The sequence below is a fragment of the Macrotis lagotis genome, chromosome 4, assembly GCF_037893015.1.
Source record: "Macrotis lagotis isolate mMagLag1 chromosome 4, bilby.v1.9.chrom.fasta, whole genome shotgun sequence".
Lineage (NCBI taxonomy): Eukaryota > Metazoa > Chordata > Mammalia > Peramelemorphia > Peramelidae > Macrotis > Macrotis lagotis.
In genome coordinates, this window is record NC_133661.1 from 107,110,129 (window position 1) to 107,127,261 (window position 17,133).

Consider the following 17,133-nt stretch of genomic DNA (forward strand, 5'->3'; position numbering starts at 1 on the left):
AGTAGAATGAATTTCTTCATTGGGTGTTTCCTATAGCAATGATATTACAAGTCCAAACCAATTTTTATGATATTTGGCAAAGGACAATATTATACTTGGAACTGTTTTTTTGTGATTTGTGAAGAGTATCTTGTTACCCATTACTGTATTTTTTTTCCTTCTCAACCAGCATCCTCAGATATTTCCAATTTTACTTACAGTGATATACTAGAATTTCATATGGGTTCCAGCTAATATGAGATACTATCCTTTTAGTATTAGTTACTGGGATTACAAACAGAATTAATTAGGAGACAGCAATCAGGCAACTTCAAAAGTCAAAATTAGAGTGAGAAAACACTGGGACGTAGTAATTTGGTTAAAGTCATTTTTATCATTTTTTGGTCTATAATCCACTATTCATGCTACCATTAGTATAGATGGTTTTAAATACAAACAATCCAAGACTATTAATGAATAGCACCCAGACTTGACTTAGAGCTTCATTAGAATATGGTCTATATTTATTTACATTACACATAGTAGACACTTTTTATATCTCTATCACCTAGTATAGTTTGTAATACATAGTTGATGCCTAATAAATATTTAATACTAAATGCTTGAGAATTGTTTGTTGAATTGATTCAGCCAGGTTAGTGATGAATTAAGGAGATATACAGTATAGCTTAGATTTTATATGAAAGAAAAGGAAATTATCTGAAAATGTATCATATAGAATGAAGGAAATAATCTTGGGAATCATTCATGCAGTAAGTCTTTATTAATTGCTGATTCTGTATGTAGCACTTATCCTCAACATTGGGCAACATGCAAAGATTAAATCAGACATAGCTACTTCTCTTATGGAGTTTGTGAAATAGCAGATAAGTCTACAAATCAGAATATACTAGGTGCATAAGAAGAGTATTAAGTGTTTAGAGATGAGCCGATGGAGAGATTCTTCAGAATCTATAGAGTGTTTCATGAATGCATATAAATGCGAATGCATATGCAGTTAGAAACTATCAATCTCTGTGTGCTTTCATTTGGTTATATCATTTTAATATTCTAAACTGTGAAGGATATAGGGAAGAGACAGCACATAGATTTGTGATTTTTATCCACTGGACTAAGATATCTTTGAGAATAGATGCCCCTTGTCTTCTGTCCCCTAGAGCAGAAATGCTAAGTGATAAGTTTCTGCAACCACTGAAAAAAAAGAGATAACAGAGGAGCCTTTCCAGTGGAGCCAGTATAGATAGGACTGTGATGTGTCTGCCCATGACGCATGCTGCCTGGTATGTTTGTATTGTTGAGGATGATGAGTGGTGATGTGACAGGACTGGAGACGATCCACCCTCCTTTGGGAAAAGAAGATTAATTAATGATGATGAAGTACACTATGGCTTAATAGACAGTGACAGTTGGCCTAGCAAAGAATAAAATGGTTGTGTTCATGCTGAAGCCACCTGTTTGTTGAATTCAGGACATACAAGACAAGGCTAGGGGAAGAATAAACATATGTAACCAGTGAATGGTACATCTGCATATATGTTCATGAAGCAAGCTTTATGCATTGTCAAAGAAAATGCAAACTATATTTTGCAAAATGAAATCATACATATGTGATATGGTAATTTCTATTAATTTAATTTAGTTAAACAGTCATTTATGAATAATTACTCCCCCCCCATGAAATCTCCTAGGTAAGAACTAGAGAATTCCAAGAGAACATATCATAGTAACTGTCATCTAGGTTCTTTAAGTCTGGTGGGAGGAAATATAGCATTTTCTATGTATGCATATATATATATATATTCATATACATATACTTACGCCCACAACCCAGACATATATGTATGTTTGTAGATATATGTATGTTTATATATGTATATATATATATATATATATATATTCAGCAACATTAACTATAACAAATTAAAGCATGAGGAAGTATTCAGAAGATTTACAAACAGAGAGAACAATTATGTCCTAGGAAGTCTTTTGCGTATCCCCATCTATTAGTACTCTCTTCCTCCTTGAGTTATAATTATTAATTATCTGTGTAAGTAGTTTTTATAAGATAGTTAGAATGCAGAGACTGCAATATCCTAAAGGGAAGGAAATGTTTTATTTTTGTTTTTTTCTTCTTATCCCCAGTGCCCAGCGCAGTGTGTTATAATAGTAAATACTATATAAACTTTTATTGAATTTATTGGAGTGAACTAGGAGGAAACCAAAGAGGTCAAATTTGTTTAAGTGTAGATTGTTTTAAAGGAAAGCTGTGTGTCATTGTTCAAGATGCAGAATAAAAAAAGCTAAAAGACATTTATCCTCAGATAGCTATGTTTGACCTCATCATTTAAGACTGCCTTCTGGTTGCACTGTCAATATCATTTTAAGATGTAGCAGAGGAGATTTAGGTGAAATTATAAGCTCAGGGATTCTTTGAATGCAAGAGCAGCATTGGAGATCCATTGTCTTAAGTTTGTCTATTTATAGTCTGATACTAAGCCTCTCCCTAGTTATTCTTTTACTTTCTCAATGAAAATAGTCCGTGTCCAAATCCTCAAATAAATCACACCAATTGAAGTAGTGTCTTATTTGACATTAATAATGGGATACTCTCTTTCTGCTATTTCCTGGGTCATTTCAAATGTTGACTCCTGTATTCTTTTAATAGAGTTCCTAGCAAAATTCATTGAAAATAGTGGTTTCTTTCACTTAGTAGAGGCAGAAATTGGCAAAATTCTCTGACTATGCAAGTCCAAAAACTTACTGGAATCAGAAAGTCAGGTTAGAGAAACCTGGGAAGTATTTCCCCATGAAAAGCTGACCCCATTTTCTATGAGGTTAAGAGGCTTAGTATCTTGGAAACTACCTTCAAGGGTAGCATGGTAAAAGAAATATTGTGCTGCTCATTTTTTTCAAAAACTCCAAACAGATTGCTATTGCTATTGGAAAAGGAACATTTCCTAATTAAACAATACAGAATTCAGGGTAGCTAGGTGATGCAGTGGATAGAGCTTGACTAGGAAACAGGGGGACTCAATCTCCTGAGTTCAACTCTGACTTCAGACAATTGCTAGCTGGGTGGCCATGGACATCTCACTTCACCTTGGTTGTCAAATATTTCCTTATCTCTCAAATGAGCTAAAGAAGGAAATGGCAAACCATTCCAGTATTTTTGCCATTAAAAAAATCCCAAAGAGGATCACAAAAGCTAGATATTACTGAAAACAACTGAACAATAGCAATATTCAGTTCAACAAGTAATGTGCTCATTATGTGAGTGCTCCCAATGGGAGGTCCACTCTCTATCTTTAGAGATATTACAATTTCGTTGGAAAGAAGTAAATGTATAAAAATTTAAACAACAATAAGAATTAAATAACACCAGAAGAAAAAATAGAGGAAATAGAAAAAGACAGGACAAGATAAAATGTCAATGAGCAGTATAAACAATGAATAGCCAAAAAGCTATATTTTCAGTATGAGAGAATCCCAGAACTTACATATGAATCAATAAGTTATTTAAGTATTTATTATATTCAAAACACTGTACTAAGCACTAGGGATGCAAGTAAGTAGAAAAGTAAGGCAGTTAGAGAAGACTGGAAAACCCTCAGGGAGCTCATATTTTAAATGGGTGACAAGCAAAGTTGAAAAAGTTCTCCAAGGCCATCTAGTATAATCCATTCCATTAAAAAAATGTTTTCTATGGTATTCCCAGATATTATCTAGAATATGAAGATTTTCAGTGAGGGAGACTGATACTTTAGTTATCCCTCAAAGAAACCCATTCCATTTATGGGCAACTCTGCTTTTTAAGGAGTTCTTACTTCAAGCCCCTCATTGAAAAATTCTGTCATTCCTGGTTCTGTTCATGGAAATCCCACAGAATAAGTTTCATGACATTTCTATATTCCTAAGCATAAAATATTTGAGGGCAACAATCATGTCTTTTATAATACTTCTCCAAAGTAAGTATAGATTTCAGTCTTTCCCCTTAGGGTGCTTGTAGTGAGGAAGTATGGAGGAATCCAGTGAGGAAGAAAAGTTGTTCTTACATTAAAGCAATCACATCAACAACAGATTATATAGCAAAGGAGGAGAAGAAAGAATGAGGAGGAGAAGGAAGAAGAGAAAGAAAGGAAGAAGAAGACAAAGACAAAAATAAAGATGAAGAAGAAGAAGAAGAAAAGCAAAGGGGAAGGAGGAAGAAGAAGAAAGGAGGATGAAAAAGTAAAGGAAAGAAAGAAGATAGAAATGAAGGAAAGAAAGAAGGAAGGAAAAAGGAAGGAAAGAAGGAGGAAAGAAAGAAGCATTTATATAAAGGTTTATATTTTACAAAGCACTTTACAATTCTTTTATCTTCACAACAACTCTTGAAATTAATTACTGTTATTATCACCATTTTATTTATGAGGAACCAGAGGCAAATAGGCTACTTGACTTACTCAGTGTCACACAACTAGTAAGTGATAGAGATAGATTTTGAACTCAGATCTTCCTGAAACCATGTTTAATGCCTTATCCACTATGCTTCAGCTGCCTCTAGAATTTCAAATAAGCCTCCAAGGATAGTAGTCTACATGAGAAAGACAATCTGAAGAAAAGGAGAAACATGAAGAAGGATTTGCTAAGTAGGTTGGATTCTAAAATTATTTAGTTTGATTATTTCCAGTGACTACATAGGGAAAGATTATCTTCCCCCCCGCCAAAAAAAACAAGCAAACAAATAAACAGGAAAAAACAAAGAACTTCTAACAGAATAAATTCCCTAATGAAAGGATTTTCAGAGCAGGTGAAAGAAAAGGAATATAAGAAGAAATTAAAGTTTTATAAGCATATGAAAAAGTGCTCCAAATAATCATTGATTAGAGAAATGCAAATAAAAACAACAATGAGGCATCACCTCACACCTATTAGATTGGTCAAGATGAGAAAAAGGGAAAACAATGTTGGAAAGGTTGTGAGAGTATTGAGACATTGATGCATCACTGGTGGAGTTGTGAATGGATTCAACCAATATGGAACTATGCCCCCAAATCAATAAAAATGTAAATTCCTTATATCTAGCAATTCTAATTCTAGGCCTATATCCAGAAGAAATCATAAAAAATGAGAAAAGTCTCACATTTTCCTAAATATTCATAGCAGTTTTTTTTTGTAGTGATAAAGAACTGGAAATTGAGGGGATACTCATCAATTGGGGAATGGCTGAACAAATTATGGTACATGAATACTATGGCATATTATTGTTCCATAAGAAACATAAATGGTTGGAGTCTAGAAAAGCATGGAATGGCTTACAGGATCTGATGCTGAGTGAAGGGACCAAAACCAAGAGAACAATGTACACATTAACAACATTGTGAGAAGATCAACCTTGATAGAAACAACTCTTCTCAGCAGTTCAGAAAGCTAGGACAACTGTTTTAGATCTGCTATGGACAATGTTATCCCCATCCAGAGGAAGAAAAACAAAACAAAACAAAACAAAAACAACCCATCAGAATCTGTTGAACACTATAAAAATTATCTCTTGTGTATTTCTTTCCCTCAAATCCTAATTCCTCATACCAAAAATGACTAATCTGTAAATATGTTTATCACAAATATGTATGTACAATGCTAAACTGTTTGCCACTGACAGGAGTGGGGTGGGAAGGGAGAGTATATGGAAATTTTATAACTTAAAAATATACATGTGCATATGGATGAAAAAATAAAAAAATTAAATAGAAAAAGAAAAGGAGTATGTGTTGCAGGATTGCAAACTTTTCTCCCTTTTTATCAGTTTTCCAATATTTAATGTAAGGAATCTGTACTTGAAGAACTCTAATATTACTTCCAGCTTAGGTATTTTAATCTTCTATTAAACAAGCTCCCATCTTGTAGGAATAGTTCATGTTGGAGAGACACTGTTTTGATAATTCTAAAGAAAATGAACAGCTCCCTTCTAGTTCTGCCCTGTATTGTTTGTCCCATATGCCCTCAGTTTCACCGGGATGGTTTTTTCTCTCTTAATGATGTGAGATAAATTTGAAGGCTAAACTTCCAGAGCTGAATTACAAAGTGAGACTTTATTCTCAAGCAGCATTTGAGATCCAATAAAAGAGAAATGACTGCAAACGGAATGAGCAGCTTCTAAATCACATGGCCCTGACCTGACACCTTTCCCAGGAGAGGAAGGGGCCACATGTGTGGCTTAAAGCTTTTAATCCTGTATTTAACATAATAGTCCTCTAAGCAAGCCTATCTGCTTCTGCTGAGGGACCATAAAATTGAATTCATAGAGATCAAGCATCAAAAAATAAGATGATGATGGAGAGGGAGCATTGTGCAGTATAGTCTCTCATTGTATACTGCCTTGATCATACAACTTTCTATTCATTTTTGTGTTCCAGTAACTTGAGACCTTGATAGGCTGGAGAACTTCCTGAAAAGAGAGAAACCAGGATGGTGAAATGTATGCCACAGAAGGATCAGTTGTAGGAACTAGTGTGTGGCCTCAGATACTTACTAGCTGGAATTATAACTTGTGGAATTATAACTTTTAAGTAAATACAGTGACTATAGGTATATTATATATATTAATTTACTTTGTTTATTCCTTCTTTTAATAAATATTTATGAAAAGTCTATTTGTAGTATGTCCTAAAGTTCACTCAAAGATAGTGATTTGTGTGTTCCCAATGCAAAAGTGTTACTCCCCAAAGCCCAAGAAGAAGTACAGTGGGGGATTGATACAGCAGATAATGGGATGTTAGGATTCATGCTCCTTAGAAGAGAGGTGCCATGTTGATAGGACCTCAATATTGGTGACACATTGACTGCTGAGATGTGCCTCTTCCCTAATTTTAACAATAATAGAAACAATAAAAATATCTAACATTTATATGGCACTTCAAGTTTTGCAAAGAGTTTTGCATATGTTAGCTCATTTTGGCACCCAGAGAAAATGCTAGATAATCCCACTCTAGTTACAGTTTTGTCTTTGGAAAATTGACTTTTCAGAATTGACTTCTGCTATAGTCTGTTATCCTTCCTATTCCCACCCCCTCCAAGTCTCTACTGTGACCTACAGATAAACTCATCTACCAGAGAAGTTTATTTTCCCAAAAGACACACAAAACAGGACTTATATAAAGAACAAGATAAAAAAATAAAGAAGAGAGGCTTGACTACCAGAGAAAGTAGGCCTAGCAACCCTGGAAACAAGAACTACTTAAATGGAAGGAATAAGAGTAAGCATTTACCAGTGTGGCTTCTCTAACAACTCAATGACCTAGAAGAAGAAGGGTGGATACAAAATGATGTTTGTCTTTCTCCTCAAAGGGTCTTTATGGCCAAATTATGAGCCTATTGCATCTCTGAGATGTTTCTTTCTTTAGTTGTTATATCCTAATTCTGAAGGTTTTTGGGAAAAAAGCATTATTGAATTCATATTTCTTCATTTGCTTCAGCAGTGACCTGATGCAGCTTATGGGAAGGGATGTGATTACTTTGTAACTGATCTGTAAATTAAGTACCCTATTGTTGAATTAATTATTCTCCAGACCAAAATATCCATTCTTCACTATTACTATCACTATCACTCCTTTTTATGTGTTGTCCTTTCTTATTAGAATGTATGCACCTTGAAGGCCAGGACTGTGCCATTTGCAGGGACAGTATTTGTATTATAATAAATATTCATTCATTCTTTGACAGCCAGATGTTTATTATTTCCAAGGGCTTGAGGATAAGAGATAATTGGAGGGATGAGAAGAACAAGACAGATGCTTGTGGCAAAACCACTTTTTTAAACATTTTTAGTTGACTATGTTAAGTGTTTTTTTATATTTTATATTTTATAATATCAATCTAGAGTTGTACTTTAAATAGAAACAACATATTGAAGCAATGGTGAGTTTTTATCTCATCTCTTTTAGTCATATCTATAAAAAAATCTTAGTTGACAAAACCATAAACAATATGAAAATCAAGTTCACCTATTCTTGAAATCATAGTGTACACTTCCTAGAAAACCCAAAAGACTCCACAGGGCTTGCAGGGCAAAAACCAACCTGATGTACATGTTGGTATGAATCTCAGGCTTCCTGCCCAATGGAATCCACTGCCTAGTCCCCCTCAAATTTTGCAAACTCCTTATGTAGTCCTGCTCTTTAGACTAGATCTGAGAGTGTGTTGTTTTGTTTTGTTTCTTGGAGAAAAATCTCTTTTTCAAATTGATGAATTTTTCAGCCATGTCAATTTCTCCCAGGTAGCAGGGATAAAGGGAATGTTCTTGGCTAACAAGAAGATTGACAACCAAGTGAAGACTTTCATCACATACAACAAAGGCAGAGACTGGCGGTTGCTTCAGGCACCTGACACCGATCTGAGAGGGGACCCTGTACACTGCCTACTGGTAAGTTGCCACATTTAAACAAACTTTTCCCCAGGTAACAGGGTTAATATACTGGGTATCATAGAAAAATAGGCCAACCTACTTCATCTTTTGAGGAAGAGCTAGCTAACTTGTTCAGAACAAGAGGGTAGAAGGGAACAATGGCACAATAGATATAAGTATCCCCACTTGTGGAAGAACCTTTCAGAGGGATATATGACCAAAATGATAGGAAAATATTAACAGTATCACATTGATCCAGTCTCTTGAATTGTCTGATTCGAGATTCTCTCTTTTCCTGAGCCATTGAATTAAGGTTTATGGAAGAATTTAGTAGTTATCCAACATGATGGAGATATTCTGTCAATATCCCTACTTTACCATTGGTGCCCTTTTATGACTGATCATCCATTAATTTTGCCTAAACATTCTTGAACTTACTTCTCCATCTAGTCTATACTGCCTCTGAGGGGAAAAAAGCAACATTTATGTTTTTTTATCTTTCCTAATAAAATTTAAGTGAATAACATGGGTTTATTCCTCATGTTAGTGAAAAGAGGGTTGGATTTACATTCAAGAAGTCCTGAGTTTAGTTTTTTCCCTCTGATAATTATTTTTCTGGTGACAACAGATAAGCCATTCAGCATTTCTGAGATTCAGACAGATCTCTTAAATCTATTTAAGTTTATAGATGTTTCTGAGTGTGCAGAGGTAGAGGAAAATTCTACACTGAGGAAATTTTAGGTCCTGAATGTATAAAGTTGAACTCCAACAATTAATAAAAGTTGAGTGATCAATTATTATATGCTATGCTGTGGGGAGTGGTGTGTAGAGAAAAGAGAGAGAGAGAGAGAGAGAGAGAGAGAGAGAGACAGACAGACAGACAGACAGACAGACAGACAGACAAAGACAAAGAGGAGAGGGGAGAGAAGAAAAGAAAGAGAAGAAAAGAAAAGAGAACATATACATAACTGCAGCAAAACAACTTTAAGATAGAATAACAATTTTAAACTCCTTTAGGAGCTTCTAATCTGGTTGAGGAAATGAGACCAAGATATCCTAACCAGAGAACAATATAAGCCAATGCACCATTAAGAACTAAATTATGTGGGACATACTAAAATCAATGTAGAATTTCAGAAGAGTGATATCATTCAATGTCTAAAAAATAGATCTGACTCTTAGTATTCTGAGATTTGATTTATAAACTCACTTTTTATTCATGATCTTCTTTAAAAAAGATAATTTAAGTGTTTTAAAAATATTTTGATAACTAGATATTTTGGTGCCTAGATATTAGTATTATGTTTCCTTTATAATTTTATGCATTTTATTTTATAAATTTAAAAGTATCATTTTGATTAGTTCATAGGATTCATGACAGTGGCATCCATGACACAGAGAAAGATTGAGGATATGATCTAGACTGATTATATCACTCTCAACTTCAATTGTTTCCAAAGAAAGGATTCTTTTTGAAAAACAATCCTATGCTACTCTCATTGAGTCATGTTTGCTTGTCATGAGACGCTAAAAACAATGAATTGACTTTAATTTTTGCAGTGAATATTTTTAATGTCATTGTATCTCATAGGAAGATTTCTCACTCAGCCTATGCCAAAATTACTGAGACAGTGATGGTGGTGGTGAACCCTACTCACACATTTCTGTGAGTATGTTGTCCTAGGGAAAGCATATAATTTTTTGGCAATACAATCACCTAACTACTTCCCTTATAGCTAATCTGTACCAGCCTATATTAAAGGCAACAAATGTTGCACTGGTACTAAATTCTTGATCATCAATAATGGTCCTTCATTTCCAAGAGATATTATAGAAATCAATTGCCAAAGAGATAATTGACCACAGTGGGGTAATTATCAGATTAGCCATTCTGGCATAAGACATAAGACCAGAGGTGAAGTCTTGGAAATCATGATTGTATTTTATATTAGCACATAGTACAGTTAAACATAATGGGGGATCAATACTTAGTTATTTTTTTTTTGCAAGGCAATGGGGTTAAGTATCTGCCCGAGATCACACAGCTAGTTAATTATTCAGTGTCTGTTGGCAGATTTGAACTCAGGTTCTCCTGTGCCACCTAGCTGCCAGATCAATACTTATTTGATGACTGATTGTTATTGGAGAGAACTCAGAATCTTTCCAGGGTGTGCTGAATCTAAGCTCTTGATCTTAAACTGACCTTGAAGTTCAAAAATAATTGTTAGGGTCATTAAATCTGGAGAAAAGATTAATTAAACTAAGATAAATAGCTCCCAGGAGACTTATTCCTCCTTCCTCCCATTAGCCCAGCCCCTTGCCTACCTTAGCTTTGTTCCTCCACAGGCGTTGGAATATCCAAGGAAGGAGGGGGCAATGAGCTGGGCCAGAGACTAAAAAATCACTTTGCAAAAATCTGCCAAAGACAGAAATAGGATTGAAAATCTTTGAGCTCCAGGAGATTCAGAGTGTTAACAACCTACTTTGGGCCCAGGAGCTGGTGGCTGGCAGAGAGCAGATAAAAAGCGATTTGAGATTGTGAGTACTTGGAGAGTGACAGTGTCACTGCCAGCCCAGCCGAGTGATTAGAAAAGAGATTTTCCAGCAGGGCTGCCTCAAATGTGGAACAAGTTCAGTATTACAGCCCCAAATGGAAAGTTCCTTGTAAAATGCATTCTATAGAAATAAGACATCCAGGATAATTTGGGACCGTATTTTAAGGCCTTTTAGACTGATTACCTGCAGGGCTCTGCAGGATTCTTTCTTCTACAGACTACTTTGTGCAATTAGACAGAGGTATTACCAGGACAAGGTTCACTACTTTCCAAAGTCTTGCAAATGGGCTCATGCAACATGTGAGACCAGCTGAACTTATTCCAAATTCTTGGTCCCTAGGGAAAATATGGTACTTAATAAAAGGAAATCCTCCCCTTTTGTTCAATAAATAGTCACTAGTTCTCTGAAAGGGCTGGTCCTAGGAAGTTGAATGCCCTGGAACAAACTTCAGTTATGTGTCTCATTCTCTCTTCCTTTCCCCCCATGAAGTACAAATTATTGTTTATTCCCCATTAAATATAGACCACCCTCTCTGCTATGTTACTGATTTTTAAATCTTGAATAGAGTCTTATTTGCTCCATTTTAGGAGCACATTCTGTTTCATTCAATACCTGCTGTCCTGAGATGAAATGCTTCACAAGTATGGTAATGATAAATACATTCCTTACCTCAAACATATTGTTAACAAATGGAACACTGGCCCTAGTTCCTCCTGACTATAATGGGCAAATTGGCACTCAGATGGGAATGCACCAAGATTGTAGTTGTAGGTTGGAGGCTTCTGTCTCTTTAGTGGACAGGATGCAGTTCTTCAATCTCTTTGGATCTCTGCATTAAGAAAAATAAAGCCAATTTAAAGAAAGATGTTTGAGGTGGAAGGAAGTTCAAAGACTTGAATTTCATCCTGTATCAACATTGGCAACTTATATAATCAGATGAATCTGTGTAAGTCCCTATTTCCTGATCTGAAAAGTAAGAATACATCATGTTTAAGACCCCTTCCAGATCCAACAGACTTTATATCTCCAACTAACAAAGGACTAGACATGCAATAGATGTTTAGTATTTGATTTATTAGCTGCTTGGTAATGTAGAAATACTGCTTAGATAGCCTTCACTGATTACAGTGGGGGTAGTGAAGGAGAACCACTCTAGGTAGAGCTACTCTGTCTTTTTTCTACAGCATCCCAAAAGATGCTAATGTGTCTTATATACTAAATCAGTTTCTGGAACTATTATATGATTAATATTTTCAATGTCATCTCTCTAGTTTTTCTTGATGGGGAGGAGAGAGAATAGCACTTCTTCTGGGAGTGTTTCTCAAAAGACAAAAATAAAAGCTGTTACCCTGGACAAGGATTCCATGATGTGTGATACAGTAGAATATTGAACTTGGATTCTGGAAGAACTGGGTTCAAATCCTTCCTTTGGTTCTTATTACTTTAGTAGTCTGAGTCTGAGATAACTTAGATTTTTAATTGTTGTATTGTAATACATATTGTTGGAGGCAGTTGTCACTGGGAATGTCTATTGCATTGAGGTCCTACCCTTGGCAAATACACATACTCATCTTAAAAGAATAGATGAATTATTTGGGTTTTAGTCCGCCTTACTTTTCAGATCATCATTCAGAGGCTGGAAGATGATTTCCCAAGTATTTATACAGACTGTCCTTTGATTCCAAGGAGAAGAAAAGAAAAGTCACAGAACATTCTCTTTGTACCAGTTGGGGGCAATCCAGGACCACAAATGAGAGTACAGTGGAAAGAGCACTGCAAAGATTATATATAATGTTTCTACTCGAGCTGGCATCAATGCCTCTTGTAATAGCAGATCCAGACGCCAAAAGCCATGGCAACCACACTACACAGCAGTCAGGAATGAGAAAAGTCAGCTTCCCTTTAATGGCATTCCTAGTTGGCATATCAATACAATGTCCTGTATCAGATGTCTGCAGACCTATGGGGATCTTTTGAGATTGGGCTTCATATTGGTTTCACAGAGCAGGAGTGGTCAGAAAATTACAGTAAAGGTGGGGGGGTGCTAGTCATTACATACAGTTGCATTCCTATATAGGACATTATATATATATGTCCTAACCCTCATGCAACATCATCCTATTATGCTATGCCTCATACTTTTTAGGAAGAGTTCAAAATCCTCAACTCTGATTAGCATTTAAATTCAAAATTTCCTATAGTTGAAAGTTAAAGGAGGGGGGAAGCTAGGTTGTGCAGTGGATAGAGTCAGGAGGATTTGAGTTAAAATCCAGCCTCAGACACTTAATATTTACCTAGGGCAAGTTTGTGACCTTGGGTAAGTCACTTAACCCCACTGCCTGGAAAAAAAAAGAAAAGAAAATTAAAGGGATGAATTTTCCATTTATAAATCATATACATATATATATATATATATATATATATATATATATATATATATACACACACACACAAAATCCTGGTTTTCTCATTTTTGTACATATAAACATTCATGTCTGTTTCTATTTCAAATTTCATAATAATTAAAATTAAAAATTAAATGAAAACAAAACAACAAAAGTAGTTAAATATGGGATGACACATTTGCAAGAATACCATGAGAGTGACAGAAAGGAAAATTTGACCACAGGTTCATCCATATTGGGAGGTGGGACATCTGTCCCTCAGAGTGCCCAATTTCCACATTTGTGTGTATTGGGGAGGCATCAGAATCTTGAGTGGGATGTCATGTGGCATCTTTGATCAGGAAAATAAAATTTGAGGCAAGGCTTAAGAAAATAATCACTGTGGGGAAAAACATTACCTTCTGTAGAGAAAGCACCTCTACCTAAAAATGTTCTACTTCCTCCCTGATATGTTGGGGACCTGTGGAAAGCTTCATTTTTCCATCTTACTTAACATTCTGGCTTTTATAATTTTGGTAGAACATTATGACATGAAAATTCTTTTTTAAGTGGAATATGAAACTTTTAGACAGAAGAGAGCTGACATCTGGGGCTCTATGCTGGTGGTGGGCAAAGACCATTACTCTGATTCAGTGCTTCATTCCACCTCCCCTGGCTTTTTTGTTTTTCGCTTTCTCACATTCATTTTTAGTTTGTCATTTATCCTATGCCATATAAATTTAATCATTGTATCTCTGCTGCACTCTGAATTTTTCCTGGCTGTAACTCCAACAGAGCAGAATAAAAGTAATAATGGAGCTACAGCAGTGATTCCAAAAACCCAGGATGATAAGATTAGAAAGTAATCATCCTGATGGAATAAAAGGAGTGGGGGTTTCAAATACAAACTTTTATTTTTGACAACTTAGAGGCAAAATACTTCTTAAGGAAATCCTTATAAGATTTATTGTGCCTTTTTGAAAACTGCTGATATTTTAATCAAGGGACATGATTAAACCTCTTAGAGAGACATTGATAGAAGTTGCTTAAAATTTCATTGAAATTGCTACTGCAACTGCCAACTGCTTGTTAGGATAGATTCTATCTTGAATAATTCTAGCTATAATACTATTCCTGAAATATATTGACTGAATTTTTAAAAACTTGTTTGAATTAAATTTTATCCTTTTCAGAGTCATTTTTATGCCCATCAGAAAAGCTGAATTATCAGCCTAATGACATTGATAAGAATATTGTCTTTAAGTTGGAACTTAATACAGGACCTGACCACTGCTATAAATCCAGACTTCCAGTGGACTCTTTAAATCCTCTTGCATCTGTGGGACCTTTGTTCTTTTCTCTACAGCCATATTGTTCCTTGCATCTTCACTTAAAGGTCTCTGACAACCCATACACCTCTGGAAACATTGCCAGCCGTGACACAGCTCCCAGCATCATAGTGGCTTCTGGTAAGAGGGTTTTTCCTCTAATTTTGTGAAAAAGACTGTTCCAGAAAGAATGTATCTGTTTAGCTTTTGATTAGCAAACAAGAAAGGGGGAAAATCGGATTGCTTCATTACAACTGAACATATAAGGCTGAATTTTCACTTTGAAATAGTGTGAGAGGTTCTAATATGCTAATAAATGAAGTTCATACAACACTTTTAGAAAAAGTCCCATTCTCTAAAGGTAGCATTCTCTTTTCAGGTAACATTGGATCTGAACTATCTGATAATGATATCAGTATGTTTGTGTCTTCAGATGCTGGGAACACCTGGAGGCAGGTAAATGACTCATGTCATGGTCTTGTGATTCAAAGAGCCATGTATCTTCCACTAACAATCCCACTTTTACAAAAATTATTCTGCAGCACCCACATAGGCCTGTTGAATGTTTTCATTTTTGCATTTCTTTTGTGAAAGAGGACCTAGGATCTCAAAATATTACATCAGGGCTTTAAAGATGATGTGAATTCATCATTGGAAGTATGAGTTACACCTATTTTGATTGTATTCACCACTCAACCTCTTAGTATGTGATTTTTTTTCATAAATAACTTTCACAGGGTGGCTAGGTGGCACAGTGGATAGAACACCAGCCCTGGAGTCAGGAGTACCTGGGTTCAAATCCGGTCTCAGACACTTAATAATTACCTAGCTGTGTGGCCTTGGGCAAGCCACTTAACCCCCTTTGCCTTGCAAAAACTAAAAAAACAATAACTTTCACCAACCAGGCATGGTGGTACAGGCCTACTGTTGTGCCTGCTGTTGCACATAGATCATTTGCATTTGTAAATTCAGAGCTACAGTAAGGATAAAGTTAATCAGGTATCTTAAATAAATATGGTATCAATATGGAAAACCACTAGGAGTAGAGGGTAAAAAGACTACCTAAAGATGACTGAACTGGCCCAGGTCAGTTTATAGATTCTGTACCTCTTGAGATCAGGACCATGAATAGCTATTGCCCTTCTAGCCTGAGTAAGATCTAGGAGAACCAGTTAAAAAAATCATTTAAAAAATTTTCACCCAAAATTAAAATAAATACATAAAAATCTGTCAAGTGATATTCAAGGATGATATTTGAAGTTCTTGAGACCAGGGAATGTCTTAGTTTTGTATTTGTATTCCCTAAGCATAGCATAGTGCCTGTCATATAGTAGGTAAAATAAATGCTTGTTGATGGATTCATAATGATGTATATGTCTGAACTTCATCCATGAACAACAGGCATACATGCAGTTCATTATCCAGCCTGTATCTGAAACTTTCCAGTTTGGTCTACTTTTAGAATAATAATCTTTGAGAGTCTAGACTTGCTTCCAATCTGAAATGAAGCATGGGATTTGAGTAGAGGCTTAAAAAACCAATAATAACTTTAATAATCCCAGTCAGTTTTATTTAGTATTCATTTGTTAACTTAGGTTTGCTCTTATTAAGAGGAAAATCTGTAAGTGACAATGAAACCAAATTAAATCAGAATGAAAATTTCTCATAAAACAAAGTCAGAAACCCAATGGCTTTGTTGTTCATGGAACCTGAAGCCTGAAGGGTCTGATTATAAGCCTCATTCTGAGTTGCCTCCATAAATTCCTTTTGCCTTGAAGACAGAACATTGTAAGAATTGCAGCATAAAGAAATAGCCATTACACAGGTGGTGTTCTGAGATGTTTAAATCTCATGTGCACAAGACAGAGTAATAACCATCAGAGTGCATATGTCAGGGAAAGTAGAAATGGAATCGCTTTAAACCAATGTGTTTAGCTCAAATGCCTCCTGTCTTGTCTTCTGCATGTAAATTAGGTATCCATTGCTTATAAAACAGGCACTTAATGAGGTTTAGCAATCATAACAAGATATGTGTCTAATGTGTGGTTGTTACACTTCAATAAATATGTTTTAATAACCCACTGACGTTTAATTATCATACAATAACTAGCATCATAAATTGAAATCTAACATGCAGGTGAGTGCACTCAACAGTGAGAATACTCTGCATTGCATTTCCTGCTGAGGGTGACCTGTTTTAGACTTCTGCCAGTTCTTGGATCCAGACCATTTATAGGTACAAACTCTACAATTTGGGACTCAGAGGAAAGGAAAGCACTTAAAAAAACTAAGAAAATGGTTTAATTTAGAGACTGATATATAGATGTGTTTAGGAAAATGAGAGTGAGATTAATGAAGTGGTCTCTGGAAGTGAAATTTGAGAAGAGATTGAGAACATGGTGGTTCCTTACCCCACCCTCTCCCTGAGTTGCTTTCTCTCAAAGAAAAATGCTATCCAAGTAAAATCCAGATTGTTTACCAG

The 17,133-nt window shown here is 35.5% G+C and overlaps 1 protein-coding gene across 4 annotated transcripts in view; it reads left to right on the forward strand.

Moving 5' to 3' along the window:
* The window catches only part of SORCS1 (sortilin related VPS10 domain containing receptor 1), a 741,634-nt gene that overhangs the window by 598,460 nt on the left and 126,041 nt on the right, over positions 1 to 17,133 (forward strand). For all 4 annotated transcript variants that reach the window (XM_074233753.1, XM_074233754.1, XM_074233751.1 and 1 more), the window contains exons 10-12: positions 8,255 to 8,401; positions 14,690 to 14,792; positions 15,031 to 15,107. In XM_074233753.1, coding sequence (XP_074089854.1) covers positions 8,255 to 8,401; positions 14,690 to 14,792; positions 15,031 to 15,107 — 327 coding nt within the window. The remainder of the gene's footprint in view (positions 1 to 8,254; positions 8,402 to 14,689; positions 14,793 to 15,030; positions 15,108 to 17,133) is intronic.